The 23170-nt window shown below is 42.8% G+C and overlaps 1 protein-coding gene and 1 long non-coding RNA gene across 8 annotated transcripts in view; one reads left to right on the top strand and one right to left on the bottom strand.

Moving 5' to 3' along the window:
- LOC118922761 (uncharacterized) overlaps positions 1-5820 on the bottom strand; it is a 66617-nt gene extending 60797 nt beyond the window's left edge. The window contains exons 1-3 of one of the 2 annotated variants that reach the window (XR_005028870.2): positions 5279-5820; positions 4828-5025; positions 3667-3738 (exon numbers count right to left, since the gene is read on the bottom strand). This is a non-coding gene — a long non-coding RNA (uncharacterized LOC118922761). The other variant, XR_005028869.2, reaches the window with a different exon arrangement.
- A 392-nt stretch (positions 5821-6212) lies between these two features.
- TGIF1 (TGFB induced factor homeobox 1) lies at positions 6213-14358 on the top strand. 6 transcript variants are annotated; one of them, XM_036905857.2, is made up of 4 exons: positions 6218-6536; positions 6635-6952; positions 12312-12538; positions 13308-14358. In XM_036905857.2, exons 2-4 carry the CDS (start codon positions 6937-6939, stop codon positions 13881-13883), a joined length of 819 nt encoding a protein of 272 aa, XP_036761752.1. In that variant the 5' UTR covers positions 6218-6536; positions 6635-6936; the 3' UTR covers positions 13884-14358. The 6 variants fall into 6 exon arrangements, with proteins under 6 accessions (XP_036761756.1, XP_036761752.1, XP_036761755.1 ...); XM_036905861.2 differs by lacking the exon at positions 6635-6952 and having other exon boundaries at positions 6213-6536; XM_036905860.2 differs by lacking the exons at positions 6218-6536; positions 6635-6952 and adding an exon at positions 6996-8397.
- Positions 14359-23170: the final 8812 nt, after the last annotated feature.

The raw sequence follows: 23170 nt of genomic DNA, 5'->3' as shown, positions 1-23170 counted from the left end.
TTTGGACAGCATACTTTTTGTTGGGGTCTGTCCTGTGCGTGGTTAGAATGTTTAGCAACGTCCTTGGCCTCTATCCACTAGATGCCAGTAGCATCCCCTGCTCTCCAGTTGTAATCACCAAAAATGTCTCCAGATATTGTCAAATGCCCCCTAGGAGGACAAATTGCCACACACATCTCCCCACTTGGAGAACCACTGTTGTAGAACACACATAGGTGTATTTTTAATTACTATTACATTTCAATCTTTGATTCAGTTAAGTTTTATTTTTGTTAAAGGAGTGAGATAGAAATATAGTTTTATTTTTTATTAAAAGTAGTCAGTTGTACCAATCCAATTTATCCCTCGTCTGAAAAGCCACGTTTGCCAAAGTCTAAACCTTCATATGTGTTCTATTCTTGTCTCAATGTTCTTTATGTTCTCTTTTGTCTCAGTACAAATCAATTACATTTTAATTATTATCAACTTCAAAATATACTTTAATATGTGGAGGGGCTTCACCTGCCCTCCCCCATCCTCAACCCTTCTTTTTCGGAGTTTCTTTGGCTATTGTGAGATAAGTTCTGTTTTAAAATTATTTTGTACTTTCTTTTTGTAATTTAGTAATAAAATATTCATTCTGCAAAACAAAACAGATTAACACAGTTTAATTTTGAAGAACTATGGCAATTAAAAAAATCCTGTTGGTCATTTAATGGCAATTCCTTTGATTTAAAGATTGATTTGGGGAAAATAAACATCTTTATGCTTTCACTACTGCATCTTGCTAGACAGAATAAATTATATCTTTTATTTTACTTAACTGTTTCTTTACATCCCTCAGTAGAGTTTTAAAGTTTTCTTCATAAAACTTGCACATACTTCTTGTTAACTTTGTTTCTAGATATTTCATCATTTTATTGCTATTATAAATGTGCCCTCTTTGGGAAGAGGTAATGGTGATAAATGGAAACATGTGAGTGGATTAACTCTTTGATGGAATGGAGAAAGAGATGAAGTTAAAAACTTTTCAGTATGGTATCCTGAAAGTCTTACTCTTGCTACACAAATATGGTACTTTAACCTAACAATATATGTTTTTTTAAAATCAGGACACGGCACCTCCCTGCATTCGTTATTGGCTCACCTAACACTGTTCCCTCACTGTTTATAGTTCTCTATCAAATGATCTTTTGAGCTAATTAAAAGCAGGCTGGTTCTTGTTGACTATTTTAAAAGAGAAATAGAACACAGAAAACCAATACAATAGAATATTTGACACAGTTATGAACAGGTGAAAGAAGAAATTAACGTGACTAATAAATACACAAAAATGTGCTTACCTTCTCAAAGAAATGTGAATCTTAAAAAGAGGAGGGGACATTTATTTGCCTAGGAGACTGACAAATATGAAATTGACTGAGATATGCAGTGTTTGTTAGCATGGGCAGAGAAAGAGGTTTTCCACGTATCTCTGGTAGGATTTTAAATAGGTAAGATGATTTGGAGGGCAATTGGACAACATCTATGAAAATTTTGAATGTACACACCTTTGTCCCAGCTATTTCACCTTCCAGGGATTCCTGCAAATATACTCAAACAAACCCCCAAAGATCTGTGTACAAGCTGATAATTCTTTTGAGACACACTAGTTCAGGATCAGAAGTCCTTGGAATTGGATGGTGCCCATGTTCTCTCAGTTGTTAGATATTTCAAATATAATCACTATGTTTTTGCCCTTAGTTTTAGTAACTAGAAACCAAGGAAACTTACATAAATGAAAAAATCAAATGGCGGTATATCATTATTATTTGGATCATTGACCAGAGGTCAGAATGGCAGGACAAATTACTTCATTCTCCCAGACTTGAACAACTTCATCTGTCAGATGGGTATAATAATGAGTATTTCTTAGGGTTGTTCTCAGGAATAAGATATGTCGGGTATTTGCAGGCTGCCTGGCATACTATTTACAATAAATGTTTTATTATTAATGATTCTGAGAGTCTCATTTTCATGCATTATTTTGCTTGATAAATATTTACTGGGCACCTCTGATGTGAGGCACATTTTAGTAGAGGAGTCAAAGCAAAACAAAATAATTAGAAATTGTGGTGCTATGTAAAAAATAGAGAAAATACTGAGTTAGATCTGTGGTTCTCAACAGAAGTGATCCCTCCACTTCCCCCTGCCATTTCCATGCCCTCTGGAGGAAATCTGGCAGTGTCTGGTCACGTTTTGTTTGTCACAGTGTGGCAGGGAGGTGTTACTTGCAAGCCCTGGTTAGCGGCCAGGGGTGCTGCTAAACACCTACAAAACACAGGGCAGTTGCCACAACACAGAACCATCCACCCCAACCAGTAAGAGGGCTGTGGCAGGGAAACCCTGAGCAGCACTGGAGGTACCTAAATTAGGTCAGATGGTCAAAACTCCTCTGAAGTGACATTTAGGCCAAATTCTGACTGGGGAGAAACAGACCATCAACAAGTGTGCAGGCCCATCCCCATCCCTGGCCTCTGACTTGACAGGGACAAATAACCATGAAGAATCCCTTACCTTAAGCGTGCAGTACATATGCACGTATGGAGAAGGGAATGTGCGATGGAGAGGCCTTTCATATTTCACTTTGTAATACTTCTGTCTTGGTTGAATTTTTGAGGACAGCCTTTTTCTCTTTCAAATTAAAAAATGAGGGAAAAACACAGCAGGCAGGTGGGAAGAAGGCCTCTTGTAAAACTACAGGTAGATTTCAGAGAAGAGAGCTTGGAGGAATGCCCCCCATTATCAGGGATCCCGGGTCTGGCTGGTCTCTGCTCTTCCCTGCCCTCCACCTTCCGTCAAAGAATGACAGAGAATACCTAATTGAAAGCCAAATAACGTATGTCTAATACTTGGTTTCGTGCCTTTTAGTTTTGTATTTCCTGTGTTATCTTGATTCTAAGAAAAAAAAAAGCTACCATATAGGATGAATATTAAATGAGGTAACTTAAGAAAGTGTTTTATAAGCTGCACAGCACAATACAGACACGAGATATTGAGACTAAAGGGAGACTATAGCTATGCTCAACAAATTATCTTTTTGCTCTGTCCCCTTGATTCCAAATCCCCTCTGGATATAGAAAAATGAGGATTGGCTAAAGGGGAAAAGAAGGACTGGGAAGAGAAGTGCAGGCTGGGAGAAAAGTGATTACAAACAAAAGTGGTAGCAGGAGATACATTATTCAAGAGGGGAATAATCTTGATGGGGCTGATACCATCACACAAGATGGTTGGAACCCAGCCCCTGGCCCTTGAAAAGACAATAGTCAGCTTCTCTTTAAGCAGCCCAAGACCCTCTGACCTGAGATGTGAAAAGCTGATTATAGAAGCTCTGTGCAGTATTTGGAGCCTGGCAGTCTGCATATTTTATTAAAAATATCTGTCCCCCTGAGACTACAAGCAAAAGGGGTGCAATGCCTGTGTGAGTCATCATTCCTTCACCTAAGACAGTGCTGGGATGGAAATCATACTTAATCAATGGTTGCTGGGTAGATGAATGAAACAAACACATTCTTCCATCACTTTATATACCTAGCATGTGTATGTGTGTGTATATACATACTGCATGTATTTCTAGCATATTTCCTTTTATGTTTCTTTCTGAGTTTTTGCCTTTGGAAGGTTTGCAGCTGGTGAAAAGTAACTTACTTATGCAACTGTTTCTTTTCTTGGCCTTGAGGCAGCTTCAGAACATAAAACCCCAAATGGAACTAAGTGTGCCTGGAGGGGGGAAAAAAAAAAATGGTTAGAAACGTTTATCAGCAGCCTTCTTAAGCACCAAGCACCATTTCACTAATACACAATTTTTCAATTTAGTGGACATTCACACGAATTCAGCAAATAATACGTAGCAAAAGTGAATCCATATAATTTTTTTAGCACTGTTAAGAATCTCTCATAAGTCATTAGATCTCTTTTACAGGGAGGCCCTGCCTGGGACATTAAAGGACTGACAGAGCCAGAACTGAAACTTGTTTTTCCACCTTGAGAAAAGCAAATAAACAAAAAAATAGTCTAAGCAACTACTGGCTTTTCGAGCCCACTCTTTCGGGTTGTCCTCCTTGTTTGTGTTAAGCAGACCCCAGGCACAGGCACTTTCTCCCAGAATGCACGAACAAGCCGCAGCCGCGAACAAGGTTAGGACCAGCCGCGGGGATGGGAGTTTCTACTAGGGGAGCCATCAGGCATAACTGTGTTCCCTTTTAGAGCATCTCGCCAGCTTTGATAACTGCTTCCAAACGATTCGCTCGAGCAGAAGCTGGGCATTGGCGGGCTCAAGCCAGACCTGCAGCTAGTTTAAAGTTCGCCTTTTTTTTTTTAACTCCTTGCCATTTATTTGAAAGCAGCCTTTAATTCCCTCCGCCCCTGCCCCCTCCCCTGCAAAGTTTGTTTCCTAGCCATAAACTCGCTTCAACTCTCGGTTTCCATTTCGGTGGGTCGAGAATCGCTGTAACCAGCCAAGTTCACTAAGACGAAGTAGAAATCTCTGTATACGTAATGAGAGCCACCGCGCGGCCAAGCGTAACCACGCAGGAGGAAACATTTTCATCCGAAATGGGCAGGGGGAGAGTTAAGCCGACCCGAAGGCGTGTTTTGTTGAGCGGCTTCGAAAGCGGCCGAGGCAGCCGAAGCGGCCTTCGAAGTTAGCAAACAAAGCGTCTCCCCAGTAACCGCGCGGTTCCAGACGAGGCTCCTGCCGCTCCGTCCGCGGAGCCGCGGCGGCCGGCGGGCTCCTCCTCCCAGTCTCCCCTCGCACCCTCCCCCCGGCTCGCCAACAGACGCGAGCTACCAATCCCGGCCACAAACAACCTTCAAACGCAGGCACCGAGCGGCGCTCCAACAGGCGCCCCTCCCGGCCGCACATCTGTCCCGCACTCGGGCTCAGCCGCTGATTCATCTCCCGCCAGGCGGGGGAAGGAACTGCGCTCCGGCGAGCTGCGGGGGAGCTTCCAGGCTGGTGGTTCCCCCCAGGACCACGTTTCTCCTTTGCCGTTTGCAGTGTGTCCTCTTAGGTGCCGAGCAGTCGGCAAAACACAGAAGAAAAAAAATTCTAAGGTTGCTGCCTTCTTAGAGTGACGCTGTTTTCCTTGTTTATTCATTTTAAGCCCCCTAATTGGGAAAACCACCCAGGGTTTATAAACTCTGGCCTGAATTCGCTCTCCGGGCGGGGGTGTCTTTTTTGGGAGGGTGAGTGGCGGGGAGGCTGTCTTTAATTTTCAGAGCAATCCCAACACTGAGGCTCCAAAGTCTAGTTAGTCACCGTTTGGCTCCCTTAGTCGTCCTTGGGTTCAGCCGTATTTCCACGGAGCTTCTGCCGGCCTCTCCGTCGAGGTTACAAAACAAAAACAGCACAGAGCCGAAACTGGAGGCCGACTCGGTCGCTGACGTCTCTACTAGGTTTATTTACGGTTTGGGTGTTTTTTTTTAAGTGACGGGGAAAGTCTTACTGTGGCATGCGACAGTTCGTTTACTTCAAAACAACGGGACACACACACACGAAAAACTAGACCCAGAGGAAAGGGCGGGGAAAGTCATGCATTTCTTGAGATTAGCCAAACAGCATCTGGTCTTTAGAAAGGGTAATTTCATCAAGGCAGTCCTGCTGGAGTCCTAACTCTCAACCAAAATAAACCAACAGCAACATGTGTTTACTCAATGGCTAGTTTCTGTTTGAAATACTGGAGGGGAAAGGGGGGTCCCCTGGCAGAGTTTGAGTCCTAAATGTAGGCTCTGTTTACCGATACAGAAGAGCAGCCCCAGTGTGGTCGCCCCCATTCCCTTAAAGGCGTCAGCTACCCCGGTACTCGTGTGGGGGTGTCAGGCCGAGTTGCAGTGCGGATGCGCGCCCGGGCAGTCCCCAGGCAGAGACTTTTAAAGAGCATGTGAGCATGACAAGTGTCTGTCCGCAACGTGTTAGATTTTGAAACTGCTTTGCAATTCAGTCCGGAACTCGCAGCTTTAGCCCGGGGGAAAAGACAGTCGCCTGGGGTGTCTGTGTCTCATCCTCCCTTCCTCCACCCCCGTCGCTGTTGGAGGAAGAGCCCGGGGTGGAGAAGGGTGCGACGCGCCGCGCCCGCGTGTCAATGGCAGCCGCGCATTCTGGAAGAAGTTGGTTCTTGTCCCGAATACTTTTCCTGCGGTGCCCCGCCCCTTGAATCAGAAGCAGCTGTCTTCTTCTGCGGCTAGAGCCGGGACGGTGGAGTTTGGGGCAGCTGTCAAAAACCGAGAGGGGAGCCTTTTCTTCCCTGAGGTGGAGGAGGGGAAGGACGGGGCGGCCTTTTTTCCATCTGTTGCAATTTCCTAACCGAACGCACGCTTGCCAGCCCCGGGAAGAAAGACCCAAAGAAGAAACCCGGCGTTCGGCGTGTCGCGGTCGCCAAGCGCGGATGCGGGCGGCTTGCGCGCAGCGGGGAGAAAGGATCTGGTTTCTGGGCTCAGCCGCCCCCACGAGGAACGGGTGACAGCGGCCAGGGAGGCGTGGAGTGAGGCGCCGCTTGGTGTAGCCCTCCCACTGGAAGGTGCGGGGGGAGGGGCGGCGGGGGGGGCGGGGGACAGGGCGGGCGGCTGGGGGCGGAGGCAGGACCTCCAGTACCTTCCCTCCTTGCCTCTCTGACAGCACCGAGGTGCGCCGAGCAGGAGCGGGGAACAAAGGACCGGAGTAGGGAGGGGAGTGAGTTGGACGAGGGGCAGAGCCCCCGGCTAGCTGCCAGAAGATCCCGGCGGGAGGAAGCCCAAGTGTCACTCGAATTCCACCCAAGAAGCGGGCGCCTGAGATCCGAACGCCTTGTTTAGCAATAACGGCCGGAGCCTGTCCTAGAACTTAAGGGAGAGTTGGCCGAGAGTCGCTTGTCCCCTTCACCCCCACTCCTTGTCCCTCGAGACCCCAGTATTGCCTGGCTCTGGAAGGGGAGCTCCAGGATGAAAAGCAAGAAAGGTAAGGCTCCGCAGACTGTGCGCACTGTGGCCGCCAGGTCTGGGGAAACGTGCTCGCGGGGCCGCGCTGGGCTTGGGGAGAGAGTGACTTGGTGGACTTCTCAGCCCGGGGGCTCTGAGGCTGGAACCGCGGCGGCTCTCTTTGTTGAGGCTGCGTCTTAAACGGCAGTTGCTGTTTACCTTCTAGACACAGCATGAGGGGCTGTTGTGGGGAGACGGGCCTCTCCACGCTACTGGCACGTTGTCAAGAAGCAGGCTCACCGCCTTGTTTGTGCGTCTCCAAGTTTCATTGTCTCATCGACACCCCATGTTTCGCGGAACCGCCGCATGGCTTCTCTGTTTCTCGCGGGCGGGGGTGTGGGCCCAGGTCGGGGGGTCCCTCGCCCCGCTTTGCTTCGTCGGGATCTGGGGCGACCGGGACCGCGGCGCCGCAGCGCCTTTGTTTGAAAGTTGGGCTCCGGGGCCCCCACTCACTCCCAGCTGGGCCCGGGCACTCTTCTCTAGGGATGGGGTATTTTCACAATTGAAGGAATGCGACTTTGGCCCCCAGATCGCCCTCGGGTGTCGGTAGGTTTAGCAAGGTAGACTTTAAGAAATTCCCAGCCTCTGAAAGTTTTCCCACGAGGAATTTGGGGCACGATGAAGAGTGAGGACTGAGGGCGAGCACCTTAAAAGCGGAATGCAGTCAGAATGAGTCCAACTGTGACAAACTGGCTTGGTTGTAAGTGCAAAGAGTGAGTCTGTCATTGTTTCCGCGAGGCGGTCTGGAAGCGTTACAACTAAAACTTGCCGTCAGTGTGGTTTAAAAACAAAATAGAAAGGGGAAGAAAAAAAGAAACACCATGAAAGGTAAAAGAGTGTGAACTCCCTTTTGAAGTTAACTTTTTGAGTCCCCGACTGGGAAGTACCCCCGAATATTCCGTGGTAGCCGGAGTTGGCTTTTCTGTTGTGATTTATGTGGAGTGGTTCAAAACAGAAGTTAATCGCTCGGGGAAGCCAGCGCGGGAGCGGGGCCGGAGGGTGGGGGGGGAGGCGCTGCTGCGCATGCCCAGGAACGTCCCCGAGTTTTTGTAACTAACATTCTTTCAGACTAGTCCAGTAAATTACAGTAAAAACAGTTGTGTTAAACCCAGACAGTCTCAAACCCCTCAAGGCCCCTCGGCCACGTTTTTACCCCGGAAGTCTGTTCGTTTGACTTTGGGCTGGTCACTGACACACGCTGGGCCTCTCACCTCGTGGTCTCTCTCAGCCAGAGTGAAATAAAAAGCCCAAACTCGGGGCGTTCGCAGCAGTTGGTGGTTGGACTCCCTGCGCCCCTCCCCAAGGGCCGGTGAGAACGCGGGGCCTTCGAGATTGGACGTTTCACAGGCTGAGAAAACGCGTGCAGGGGACAGACAGCCCGGCGTGGCCTCTGGCAGGCCGTGTCAACTCGGGGAAGACTGACAGGTCTTACTGGAAGGCGTTTTTTCTCCTAGTGAAACTGACTGGGGTGCGTGGCAGGGGGGAGGTGTTTCTGAGGAGTGATTCCTAAGAGCCGAAAGCAAAGCTGGTTTCCGCCGGGGGCGGGCTCCCCCCATTGTTCGGGCTTCCGTGGAGCTGGCCGTGATTAGCCCCCGGGGTGCAGCACTCGGGGTCCCCGCCCCGCAGGCTCTCCTCATCCCTAACCCCAGCGCTCCTCGCCCTCCCTGGCGCTCCCCACTTGGGACTCCCGGGCATACCCCCACCCCGAGACTGAGACCCGCTGGGCCGTCAGCAGCCCCGGGCGCTCAAGGGCCTACTACTGAGCGCAGGCTCGTGGAAACAATGAAAGGTGACGTGTTGTAGGGGAAACTTTGCGGCTGGTTGGGAGCCCCTGCGGGGGAGCGGAGATTGCAGAGGTTGCCCAGGTTTCTTTCCCTTTTTAGGTTTTCCTGGCATATTTTGTGGGGTGGGCAGACCCCTCGGTGTTGAGATTCACCGCCTCGTTTCTAGTTTCTGGTAATCTGAAACTCCGAAGTCCTCCGGCTCGCTAACTTGTAGGTTGCAGGGCGGGCTGCAGTGGGGCTGAGGAGCTCGCAGGAACAAAAGCTCGCGGCGGTGCTCGCGCCGCCCCCTCCCCCTCCCGGTCCCCGGGCGCGCCCTCGCCGTCCCGGCCCCCGACCCGCACCCGCACGCCTAAAACTACCGTGCAGGGGGCCGGCGTCCGGAGTCGCCCCCGCCGCACTCTGCAAGAACTCTGTCCCTCCTCTTGGCTTGTGGAGGTCTGTTTTATATAAGTCTCTGAAAACCTTTTCAAGTTTTCGTGAAAACAAAAGCGCCTTAAACTCTCTAGTACAGCCCGGGACTTGGTAGGATTGGCTTGCGATAATAGTGGCTCGTCTTAGAAAGCGGCCGATGCTCAAAAGATCTCCTCAGACGACTTTAGAACCAGCAGAAGGTAGGTTCACTGAAGAAAATCCCCGAAGTCTTTTTTTCTTTCAGTGTCTGTAACAATGTGTAATTCTTGTTTTAGAGTTGCTGTGTGTCTGGGTCCAGCCTAGCGCACTTGACAGTTAGTGCCTGGGGTGTTAAGTACTATTCGTGTCGTATCTTCTGAGAAACTGGTCAGGAAATTTGTTAGGTTAGATTTACTTTTTCTGATTATATGCTGTAACTTCTCTTCCGGTTATTCTTACTTGTAGATTCCTTTCTAGTATCTTTCAGATTTTTTTCCCCCCAAAGTCCAGGTAAACAATCTCTCTCTCTCTGGTCTTCCCCACATCCCCCACTTCCTACACCCCGAGTTCCTATGAAGAAAAGATGGCTTTTTAGAGCTGTGGGATTCATAGGCCATCTTGAGGCTCTCTAAATATTTCCTTGTATGTGGATGAACTACAAGAGGCTTGTGATCCCCGCACCGTCCCCCACCACATTTTTTAAAGGGTAAGCAAAGCAAGACGTTTGGAAACAAGTCGTAACCGGGAAACTTTTCAAAAGCTCTGTTACAATAGGAAATGAGTAACGTGGAAAAGTCTTTTTGTTTTTCCAAGTTGAGCCACAATCCGGAGGGAGAGTTTTAATGAAAACAGTCCTGACAGCAGCAAACGTGGTTTCAGCAGTGAAATAATCAGCTGGTGGAGCCAAGGAACTGAAGTCTTAACTTCCTGTTACTTCAGCTTTTGTGCACATATTGGAAATATTTGTTAAAGAGGTTCAGAGGCCTGGCATTCATTTATTTAAATGAACTCAGAACAGAGTAAAGTCACACCGTAGTCTGGTGTTGCTTAACTGCAACCTGCCTTTGTGTGTCACTAACCTATTCTAAAAGAACAGGCTTCTTGTCAAACTAAGTAAGCAGATCAAAGGGCAGGCTTCAGGGTATTTTTTTTGTTTGCTTGCTTCAAACTCTGTTATTATCAATTTACAGTTGGGAATTCACTGTTGAGTGAGCAAATTTTAGCTCTTTTTCTAGATTAGGAAGAGGGAGGAGGGTAATAGCCTTGAAGAATGTCTGGCTTTTCAGACGTTAAATAATCTAAACAAATTGCTTTATTCAAATTTGCTTTAGTCATTTGGTTACTTGACACATTCTTTTAAAAGCTAGGTTTCTTTCGCACAGCAAATGTCAAACAGGATCTCGTTTATAATTTCTTAAGTTTTTTATTAAGAGCTCTTTAGCCAGGTTTAAGTATGGGTTTTAAAAGTTCCTCGTCTTCCCCTCAACAGTGAAAGCGGTTTCAATTTTAAATGTGCCTTTTTTTTTTAAGCAGTTTAATGAAATTTGAGAAGGGAAAGGGCAAATACATAGCAATTAAAACTTAGGATTCTTGTGTGGTTTAATGATAGCTGTTTGCTAAGCCTTGAGCTGAAATGAATTTGCAAGATTTTCCTACTCTTTTGTTAGAACTTGCTTTACTTTGTCTTTGGAAGGATCTGCCTTTTCTGTGAACACTCCCTCTCAGCACCTTCTGCCCCCTGCAGTCGAAAACTACAAATGTGTTACCAAGTCAGACTCAGTAACTGTAAGGTATCTCAGCAGCAAATCATTGAATTGAGGAGCCTTTTGAGTTTCATTGTGTTAATATGCCTTAAAAGGATGTCTTTTTAAATTTTTCTTTAAAATACAATGAATAATTTATCACTATGAGGAATATTATGTTTTTATTTCCTATCTAGATCAACTACTCAAAGTTGTGTGAACAAAGTTAATGCATACCTTTAAATTTCTTATTTTAATTAATTTCCTTTATATAGAAATACCGGTGTTTTCAAGCATGCCGTAGTTCATAGTTCATTTATATTTTAAAAGTTCTAGATTGTTTTCAGAAAGAGGATTTCTTTAGTCATTCAGTTGCCTATTGTAGTTTTGAAAGGGAGGAGGGTTAATAGCTCTTTCAATTCGAGTTTTTTAAAGTTCAAAATTATGGATAAATATCTAAAAGGCCTAGGTCTGAGCTTCTCTTGAACCCCATCTGTATGTGCGATGTAGATATTTGTTCTCTATGGCTTGTGAATTCTTAAAATTTCTGGAAGGATTAAAGTACTTAGAGACAAAGGAGAGTTTCCTCTGGGAGTTGCATATTCAGTTTTCTTTGTCATGGAATAACTGAAGACCAAACTCTGTTTATTGGTGTGTAGTATTAGGTTCAGATTAAACTGGCTCCTGAAATTCATGGAAATTTTAAACTCTTAATTCTGTATTAGGCGTCTTTTGACATCTTGCTAATGTACAATTAGTGGAATATTTTTTTGTAACGAAACTGAGCACTCAGTCGTTGGTTGTATTTAGTGAAAGGTGCCTACAATTGTCCATTAAAAGTTAGATGTTTGGTTTCACTAGCATGAAAAAGCAATGATGTGGATTTGGCAGAAAATTTGGACATACATTTTATCTTTAGAATGCTAACTGGGTTCCGTGTGTGCTTTTCCTTATCTATCAGTGAAAAAATTTCAAACCTTCAATGGAAGAAGGGGGAAGAACAGCATTTTAAAAGGTATATTAGAACACTCATTGTTTTACCTGGTTAACAGTGAACTCAAAGAGAAAGTTGTTAGACACATTCCATCTGCTGTAACTCCTTTCCTGTTTCCCATGTGGCAAGCTATATTCACTTTGTCTCCTCTTCTGAACTAGATGACTTTTCTGAGCCTCATTCAAAAGGAATGTGAGAAGTTAAATCCTTTAGGAAAGTAGGTATGAACAGCCATCTGGTGATTAGTTGAGACTCTAGACTATAACTTAACTCTTGAGACTTTGAATGTGCTCTGGTATCTCAAGACAGAAAACACAGGCCTTTGGCTTTGGCTCTAGGTAGCCGAGAAAATGTGGTTATATGAATGGTCAGAAGAAGGGAGCTTTGCATGAGGAGCTCTACTGATAAAAGGCCTTTGTCCTTTGCTAGGTGTTGTTGCAGTGTCTGGCAGTGAGACTGAGGATGATGACAGCATGGACATCCCCCTGGATCTCTCCTCTTCTGCTGGCTCAGGCAAGAGAAGGCGAAGGGGCAACCTGCCCAAAGAATCCGTTCAGATTCTCCGAGATTGGCTGTATGAGCACCGATACAATGCCTATCCCTCAGAGCAAGAAAAAGCATTACTGTCCCAACAGACACACTTATCTACACTACAGGTAAGGAAAGGGAACACAGGTGTATACACACGGGTCCTCCCCCACCTCAAGTCATTTTATAGCATTCCTGTATGTCAAGTCATTAAGCACCTCCCCGCTCAGAAAAAAAAGGAATATCTCTTTCTTGTTAACTTTATAGCACTAAAAGCTAAGACTGGCTATTTAGAGAAACAAATACTTGACAGTAATCTGTCAAACAGAATTTCTTCTAATGCCTGAAAGAGCCTGCCTTTATGCAACAAACATAAAAAGGAGGTTAAATCCTACTCTCTTGCCCAGGAAACTGGTTTGATATTTAAACAAGGACAGACTTCAGTGAGGTAATTCATGCTGTGTCTGTTGACACAGTCATTTGATCTGGTAAAAATCAGTAACTGGGAGGAGTGGCCCTTCTCATACAGCAAAGGTTTTCCTGTAGTTGATTAACTTAAAACTGCGATAGTAAGTAACAGGTTAATATGGGAGGCAGTTAAAAGGAAGTTTCCCTCCCTAAAATCATTTTCAGACATTTGAGAACTTGTACCTTTTTCTTCCTCTTGAGAAGGTTGAAGGGTGATGAAACAAAAAGGGGAATATGTACTAGAAGAGGAGGTTTATGACAGGAAGCTGCTCTTTTTTCTTGGCTGGGCTCAAATACCTTGAAATAACTGTAAGTTCCAATAAGCCTTTTCATGCCTTTAATGCAAAGAGAGAGATCAATTGGCCATCCGGGGTGGCAGGTTCCCAAAACGTCTTTGCTGAGTGTTAAAGTGTACCCATATGATTTCAGGTCTGTAATTGGTTCATCAATGCCCGCCGCAGGCTCCTCCCAGACATGCTGAGAAAAGATGGCAAAGATCCAAATCAGTTCACAATTTCCCGCCGTGGGGCCAAGATTTCCGAAGCAAGCTCTGTGGAGTCAGCAATGGGCATCAAAAACTTTATGCCAGCTTTAGAGGAGAGCCCATTTCATTCCTGTACAGCTGGACCAAACCCAGCCCTACGGAGGCCACTGTCTCCTAAGCCATCATCTCCAGGATCAGTTTTGGCTCGCCCGTCCGTGATTTGTCATACCACTGTGACTGCATTGAAAGATGTACCTTTCTCTCTTTGCCAGCCAATTGGTGTGGGACAAAACACAGATACTCAGCAGATAGCAGCCAGCAACTTTACAGACACCTCTCTCATATATCCAGAGGACACATGTAAATCTGGGCCAAGCACAAACACACAGAATGGTCTTTTCAACACTCCTCCCCCTACTCCACCGGACCTCAACCAGGACTTCAGCGGATTTCAGCTCCTCGTGGATGTTGCACTCAAAAGGGCTGCAGAGATGGAGCGTCAGGCCAAACTTACGGCTTAACCCTTCTTCCAGTAAAACAGTTCTCACAAATGTTATGATTGCCGGGGTGATGGCAAGAGATGAATTGCATTATTTTATATATTTTTTTATTAATATTTGCACATGGGATTGCTAAAATGAAGCTTCCTGTTACTGAGATGTCTTCAATGGAATAGTCATTCCAAGAACTATAAACTCAAAGCTACTGTAGAAACAAAGAGTTTTCTTTCTAAAATGTTTCTTGGTAGATTATTCATAATGTGAGATGGTTCCCAAGATCATGTGATTTTTATTTTTTCTTCCCTTTCCCTTTTTTTGTTGTTTTTTCAGACTGTGCAATACTTAGAGAACCTATAGCATCTTCTCATTCCCAGTGTGGAACAGGATGCCCACAAACTCCCTAATTAATAAATTTTCAATTTTTTTTTCAAACAAGTATGAATCTAGTTGATTGATGCCCTTTTTTTCATGACGTAATAAAGTATTTTCTTTAAAATTTACTGTAATGCAGAGTATTTTGTTGAAGGAGACACTTACAAAAATGAGTAAGAATATAGCACCCCCAGGTGCAGGAAGTTGGGGGTAGGGTGGAGCATGAGTTAGGGGGCTGTCACCAGCTCTTTGAAGAACTGTGGACAACAAACAAGCCAGTGTGTATAAACAGGATGTGTGATATTTACTCTTGATAGGAGGCCCTTCAACCTTTACTTAAAACTGCCCAACAAATTGAAATGAATCATTCCATCAGTGTTTAACTAACCGCTAACTCCCTTGGTGATCTGTCCTGCATAATTTAAGGCATGGCAAGTGTTGAAAAGAAAGGTTAAAAAGCACCTGATCATAGCTTACTTTTTCATAAGTAAACAGCCCAAGCACCCTCAGATTTACTTCTCTTCCACACTACCCTTTGAAATAAACTGTTCAGTGGTACAATGAAGTATTCAAATAGAGTGTTAATTTGTACAGAAATCACCTCAGAACATTTTCTGAAGTAACTGGGGATTTGTCTCCCGTGGGATTCTTAGTGTATTAGGTTTATTTTCTAAGGCCGCAGCTTGTGCAATATGTTGCCACACACAAGTGAAGTTTGTTGGGATAGACAATTACAAAGCCAGCATGGCCAGAAGGGAATTGATGGTGTTCCTTTCACTTACATGGTTGAGCAGATTTGTCGCATGCCACAAAATCATTCTCTGTAGTCATGCTTAGTATGAGGTTTCTTTGTTACAGTCATGTTCTTTCCAGCCCTGTCCCAATTATGAATTGTTTAAGCTGAGGGATCATCAGAGCTCCAATACTGAGTGAGTGAAAGGGTGCTGTATCCTGTGAGCTGTGTATCTTTGAAGGCCGCATCAGCCTTGAGTTGGCTGGCCCCATTTCAGGGTCACAGAAAAGAGATGCAAACCAAAAAAGAAAGAAAGTATATAAAAGGAACAAAATAAAAAATGAAATAAAGGTGATTAAGAATCATTATTTGCTCTTGAAGATCAAAGACCAAAATTCTTGGAGTACAGGTAAGGAAGATGAACAAATCCTGAAAGGCTTCCTTTGTGAAGATGTTTCATTAATCATACTATAAAGGGGAAGAGAAGCCATGTGAGTAATTTAAAGGAAAAATATCAAGAGTCAAATGAAACCCAGTTTTAGAAAAATCATTCAAATTCCTTGTTCCATTTGCTTTTCCCTCGAGGTTGCTATAGATCCTGGTTGATAAAACTGGTGTGTAATGTAAAGCATTTTTTAAGAAAACAGGTACATGTAATTGAAAGTCAAAACACTAATTACTCATTGAAGCCAAATAGAATGATTTTTATGCTTAGTACTTGATACATCTTTCTTCGTTGGCTTACCTATTTGTGTATTTGTGTTTAAAGTTCATTCCTTTCAAATAGCGTAAGTCTAGCTTTTTTTCTAGCTGAACCATCTCTGTCTTTTACTTGGTGTTTATGATTTATTTACATGTAATACACTTATGTATTGATATGTTTTGATTTAGTTTACCATTTTGGTTTTTTTTCTCCATTTTCCTAACTTACAGGTTAATTGAATATTTTTAGTGTTTTTTAATTTTTCTATTGGCTTAAAAACTATTTTTTAATGGTTGTTTTAGGGTTTACAATATACATCTTTAACCTATCACAATATATTTAGGGTTTATATATAACTACATACAAAATAAAGAACCTTGCAATAGTATAGGTCCATTCATGCTTCTCTCTTCCTTTATTTTGTGTGTGTATTATACTGGATAGGTGAGAAATCCAAGAGTACAATGTTAAAACTTCTGTTTTAAACAGGCATATGTCTTTTAAACAACTGAAAAAAGATGTATATATAGTCTTATATTTTCTAAATATTTACCATTTCTGGTGCTTTTCATTCCTTGTGAATACAAATGACATGTCATTTCTCTAAAGCTTAAAGAATTTCCTTGAGAATTGTGCAAGCCTATTGGTGACAAATCTCATTTTATTCATTGAAAATGACTTCCGCTATTTTCATCTTTGAAGGATAGTTTCACTAAAGATAGAATTCTGGGTTGACAGGTTTTGCTTTTTGTTTTTTTCTATCACTTAAAGGCGTTTACTGTCTCCTGGCTTCCATTGTTTCCAATAAGGCACCAATTGTCATTTGTATCATTGTTCTCTTGTATGTAATGTTTTCTGGCTCTTTTATCTTTGGGTTTAAACAGCTTGACTGAAGTACCTAGGTGTAGTTTTCTTTGTATTTATTCTGCTTGGGATTTATTTATTTGATCTGGGAGTTTGCTTTGTTTTTTAGCAAATTTGGGAAATTTTGGCTATTATACATTTAATCAAAATTTTTTTCTTCTTTTCTCTTCTAGAACTCCATTAGATTTATATCTGATCACCTGAGTTTATTGTACATGACTCCAAGGCTCTGTTTTTCTTCAGTCTTGCTTCTCTATCATTCATATTGAATAACTCATGAATTTATTTTCAATTCATTAACTCTTCTGCAGTCTCTAATCTGCTGCTGAGCCCATCCAGTGAATTTTCATTCAGTTACTGTATTTTTCACACATAGCGTCCATTCCCATTTGATTCATTTTTTAAAAAATCCTGTTTCTCTGTTGAGATTCACCATTTAATTAAGAGTATATGTCCTTAAAAGCTACTTGTAATAGCTGTCTCACAGTATTAGTCTGTTAATTAACAATATGTCATATAATCAGAGTTAGTTTGCACTTCAAAAAGTTCACATATTTTTTTGCTTATCTAGTGTGTTTTTCCTTTTCCTCTATATGCTGAACATTATGCATATTACATTAATAATGATTCTAGATTCTGCTACATTCTTCTGAAGAGTGTTACTTTCATTCTGGCAGGCAGTTCATTTGGCTGGACTGAAATTTCAAATTCTGTGTCCCCTCTAGCAAATAGTAGTAGCTCAGATCCCTAATCAGTTCTTTCAGCTTCCAGCTGCTGCTTTTCATTGGGCCCCCTGGGATTTTCCAACACAAACCACTCACGGTTTTGGAAAGTTTAGATTTAGAGTTTGAGGTTTGTTCCTTCTGCAGCTCCTTCCTTTAGAATTCCTCTCCTAAATTCCCATCTACTCTGCCAGTCTCAGTTCTGCCCTTTACATCTCAAACCAAGGCTGCAGCTTTCTGCTATCCCTAGCCTGAAGAATGAGGAGTGACCTAGACATCAAGCCACGTGCTTGTACGTTTTACCCCTTGAAGTTCCCTTCCTTCCGCAGTAATCTCCAGCCTCTGCCTGCTTTATGGTCACTCTCCAGGCCTCCAATTAATGTTTTGTTAGCTTAATTTTTTGTTCAGACTATTATTACTCCTTGTAGGAGGTTAGTCTGTAAAGAAATGACTCCAGAAATTGATTTTACTATAGTTACCTTAAAACTAAATCCAGAGTTCTCCAACTCACCCACACATTGAGATCACCTGGAAAGCTTAAAAAAAAACAAACCTGAGGCTTGACTGGGAATTTTAGTAGGAACTCTTGGTGATTCTAATGCATAGACAAGTTTGGGAACCACCGCCCTAGATCATTCTTGAAATTAGGCATTGTTTCTTTTCATAAGTAGAACAGTAGGAGTTGACAATTTGTTATCTTTCCAGACCTAAAAAAAATTTTTGTAGTATATTTTGCTGAGGCATTAGACAATTTTTGTTGAAGAAATGTAATTTGCTATAGAATTGGCCACCCAGGTCAATGTAACCAATTACAGAGTTTGACATAAATTTGATACTTGGCACTGGGCTTATACTATAGTACATGTATAGTCCATGCAATATGTAAAGCTAAGCCACTAACAGACCTAACACTGCATGAAGGTAAACATGCATTTATATCAAACTAAGAAATAAAGCTTATTTTTGGAAACTGGCCAGAGTATAAAAAGTAGTGTTCAGAAATCAGGTTTTAGGTCTCATTAAGATCACTAAGAGGAAGATGTCAAGTCTTGACCTCTAACTAAAAACAGACTGCCATATGAGATGATTCAGAAACTGAAGAGAAAATATTCAACAAATACTTTGGTCGAAGAAATAGTAACTTATGGTTAGTTGATGGTCACACAGGACAGCTGACAAATAAGAGAAGCATGATAAAGTGATGAGTACTACAGAGATTTCATTGAATGTCAAGGAAGCAGGGTTTTTGAATGAAATGTTTTACTGACACCAATAGAATGTACAACCTTTGAAGCACTTGTGGATAATGTACAAATGGGATCCAATCCAGTGGTAGGAATTTACTCAGGTTTGGAGAGAATGCATTTATAGACAGATGTTTAGTTAATAGCATACAAGTAAGGAAAATGAAACCATTGAGGGGTTTCAGAAGAGAAACTGTTAGGAAGATTTACCAGCTTTAAAAAAAAGAATACTCCAAACTATTGTAATTATAAGTAAAATTGCCAAAACTGGAACATGTTCCCACTTGATTAGATCACTCAAATTTATGATCTTAGAACAAATTCAGCTCTATTATCTCGTCTCTAATTATTGCTAATATTATTACTTAACACTCTAAAGACATTTTCTCAAATTTTAATGGGAGGATAGGGCTTTCAGAGACTAAATAGATAAAAATACAGCAAAGAAAAATTAGCCATTTAACTTTTAACATGACTTAAAAAAAAAACAATATATCTTTGACTTGTTCCCCTATATGATCATTCATGTTTTGTCACTTTAAAGTCATTTCCAATGATTTTTGCTTTGAAATTTGATTTATTCAAATGATTATGCCAAAGCCACTGTGTATTACATTAGTCAACATTTTTTTCCCAGCCTGTGTGATAGTATATCTCTACATCCTAGAATATCACTTATTTTAAATTCTCTAATCAACAGTCCTAATTGTAATGTTTTCTGGTATCATCTGTAAATCCAGTATTGCAATGAAAAATGTTAATTAGTAAAGGAAAGGATACAATATCTATTGAACTATTTATTTATTATACTATTATTATAACGTTTATTGAACATTTTATGTGCATATCTCATTTAGTCCTCACAGCTCTGATGAGATTGCATTCCCATTATGCAGCTGGGGGAACAGACTCATGTTCAGCATGACTGTGGTTGCCGGCCCTTAACAGTCACATTCACTAGGTGGTTCTGCAAGCCGACGCTCTTTCCACACACTCTGCCTGATACGAAACGCATCCCATTTTTACCACACTGTTCAGAAAATCTCTGACGGTCCCTTTGGCAGATGATCAGATACAAGTTTTATTTTCCAAGAACACTGCCCTCGCACTCCGTCTTTCCTCCCCCATTCCATTGCCCTTTGGCCACAGCTGCTTCTCAGGGAGACTTGCAGGATCTGACACATCCTTCTGATTTCCTAAATCTTATGACTCGCCAGGACCTGAAATAATGAACTCTCCGATGCCAAAAAATCTGTTTTGTAGCTTCCCCAGTGTAAGTCTTAACACTTAATTTATTATTCAGTGCATTGCATTTCCCTTTTTAAATATCCGCTTTCTGAGCCCACCACCTTGTTACTACCTTTTTCACTACGTTTCAGTTTTTTATTTCAACTCAGAATCTTTAGACTTTGTTAGTGGCTATAGTTACTTTGCGTGGCTCCTTTCGATTTTCTCTGTGCAAAAATGATGTCTTTTAAACTATATTTCCCCAAATAGAAATGAGGGACTGCTCTGGGGCAAAGGTATTAGCTTCATAAAATAATACCTGGCAGTTAAAAATTTTGTGAAAATTTATAACAACGCCTGCCACTCTTCTCTCCTCCAACCCTTGCCACCTTTTTTGAAACAAGGCAGTGTGTTGATTACAGCCAGAGGTCTTAAATGGTATACACCCTGGGGGCAAAGATCAGCTTTAAAATAAATAAATAAAGCATTTTCCCTTCGAAGTCCCTAATATACAGCAAGAATAAACTAAACCTGAGTAAATTCTCTAAAAGGACTGCCACCTCCAAGCTTGACTAAGAGATTAACTTTATTTGGTGAAATGTGTTGCTATTCACAGGCCGGTGCTGCTCTGATTCACCAACTCTGTGTTAACCTGAACCTGCAGAGGTACCTTTGATCGGCTCCCTCAGAGCCTTACCGGCTTCTTCCAGAGTTGATTCCGGAAACATCAAAAGAACTGTAAAACACACTAATCTCAGCCTTCCTGTTTCTCTGTCTGCCCACAGCGTTCACACAACTGCCTGTTTTCCTGGAGAGGTGATTTCCATGATTATACTGGGTGTCACAATGTTAAACCTGCATTCGTTTAACATACAGGGGTTTATCCTTCTTTGTAACTCAAATCTCTAAAAAACGGATTCAGGGAGGGCTCCGAGGCTCATTCGAATGATTTTTATGTGGTTATACAAATGACTGCCTGCTGGCCTGATGCTGGAAGTAACCGGAAGCAGCAGTTCAGTTTAGGCGAACTCTGTCATCAGTAAGGCAGCTATGAAGGGCAGCATAGTCTGTCCAAGAAGATGACACTCAGAAGACAACAGGTCTGGGTACTTTAATTGGGACTCTGGCAGTGGACTGGGAACTCTGAGTTACAGACCTACAGCAGTGTCCCTTACCAAGACACCATGCGCAAGGGTGGCAGGTCAGATGGCATCTAGTGTTTTTTAATTGGCCTTTCTTCCTTCGCACTCAATTACAGGTTAATACTTGTCTTTGGGCTTTATTTCTCTTTCAAAGCCCATACAATTTTAACTTCCAGGATTTTATGCCTCCGTATTTGGACTTTAAAAATGCTTTATTTTTTACATTGCATTGGGAGGTATCTTAGAACCACTGGGACCATAGGTGAAAAAGGATTGAACTTGTGTCACCTCAAGCAAGTTATTCCACATCTCTAAACCTGGGTTTTATCTGTAAGTTTGATAAAAATAAATACCTAAATCTCAAGTTTTTTGAGAAGATTAAATGAAGTAACAAAGTGGAAACGCTTAAAAAGTTTTAGAGCAGAGCAGATGGACCTACAACTGCATACTGTTGCTGCGTCTTAGGAGGAAGCTACCGCTGCCCGCCCACAGCCTGGGCCAGGATCAGAGTCCTGCCTGCACATTGCCACCTGGCAGGTGAATGCTCTCAGCCCAGGCCCAGCCTTTGATCTTGGCCCGCCAGGCTCTGGCTCTGCCCCCCGTGTAGCCCTCCAGGCTGCCTGTCCTGGTTTCTTACAACAGCAGCTGTTCAGCCCTTCCCCACTTCCAAAGCTGCCTTTGCTTCCTTCTGCCTGAGGATGTTGTAGGAGGAAGGGAGAGGGCTTCAGAAATAGGTTGTAGGCTGGAGAAAAGGGTGGTGGTTATGCTGCCTGTGAGGTAATCATCATGTCTCCCAAACCAAGGTGCCTGAGTTTTTACCACTGGCATCATTTCTGCAATGGTCAAAACAGCACCCCTTTTAGTTACTTACTAAAGGGCTGACCATCCAGAGCCTCTGATTTGCTTTTTCCTCCTCTGGGCTCACATAAGAGGAATACTCTGCAGATAATCTCACTTCATGATTTTTTTTTTTTGTATTCTTGTGAAAGATGCTAAATTTGTTATGGATGTGGAATGAAAACAGGTATATTTTTTCATTTTTTTCTTGGAGGCAGAAGGACTTTTAGGAAATCATTGACAAGAGATGAGAAAACTGGATTCATCTCTTAAACCTTTTTAAGTTACTTGACTTCTCCAAGCCTCAGTTTCCTCATCTCTTTGATCTCCCAGAGAATATTTGTCATAGAGCACAGTCAGTTTGTTTTACCAGAAACAATAACTGGTTGAATAGAATCTCATTTGCCTGTTCTTGGAGGTTCTGCTTTTGCTTCATTCCCTAATTATTCAAGGAAAATTGCTATTCTTCAATTGTCTTTCTTCATTCTTTGCCCTTCTTTTTTCTTTCTTTATCCCCCTTTTTATTCATTTACCAGCTTATTATATAGGACTTTATAAAAGGTACTGATAGACAGCTAGATGAAGAGGTATGTTAGGCGGGGTCTGGATGGGGATGGAGGGCAGGAATTTCTGTCCCCACGGAGCTGGTGTGTGCCACCTTCCCTGCACATAGATGCATTCAGCCAGCCTGGAAACTTCTGGCCTTTTGTGATTTTGATACACTAGCCAAGAAGCCACCTGACTCAGAAGGAAGAGCACTGAGTTGAACTGCAGAAGAACTCAGTATAACACTAGACCAGCACAACTTCCCAAAGCTGGTTTCTCACCAGTAAAACAAAGAGTTGGATTAGACGACCTCTTTGGCCTCTGACAGCTCTAATTTTCTAAGGAAATAAATAATAATACATATTGACCTGATAACAATGTAGGTTATAAAATTTCCATAAAATACTGATCATTATAACCATAAAAAGAGCTTTGTGGAATGACAGGATGCAAATAAAAAGTTTAAGGGTCTCAGAATGATGGGATGACTCTTTTCTTTGGACTAAACTATCAGAAAGGTTATTACAAATTTTGAAGATGATGCTTCAGTCCAGAGAAGAGACTACCCTATCTGAAAACATTAAGTTGGAGAGTCCATGTGTTTGTTTCTTGTAGAAGTAACTGGAATTGATGTGAAGGGGATGCAGGGGGTGGGGATGAGAGTGGGGTGGTGCTGTGAGGAGACTGGGGGCCAGAAGAGGGGGTGCACTGTGTCCTGTGGTTGCAGAAAGTGAGGCCAGGCCAGCCCTGCTGAAATTAGGGGTAATGTTCTTCACTGGAGGTAGAAGAGGGAGGACCTCAAGGCTTTTTTGAGGATGGCCAGCGCTTCTGGAAAAGCTGTAGTTGGTTAGGAAAATGACTGTAATTGTAAACTTACTGAGAAATCAGAGGGACATTTGGAAACAGGATAGGAAAGAA

Source organism: Manis pentadactyla, chromosome 6 (genome assembly GCF_030020395.1).
Source record: "Manis pentadactyla isolate mManPen7 chromosome 6, mManPen7.hap1, whole genome shotgun sequence".
NCBI lineage: Eukaryota > Metazoa > Chordata > Mammalia > Pholidota > Manidae > Manis > Manis pentadactyla.
This window is presented reverse-complemented; position numbering and strand designations above follow the sequence as displayed.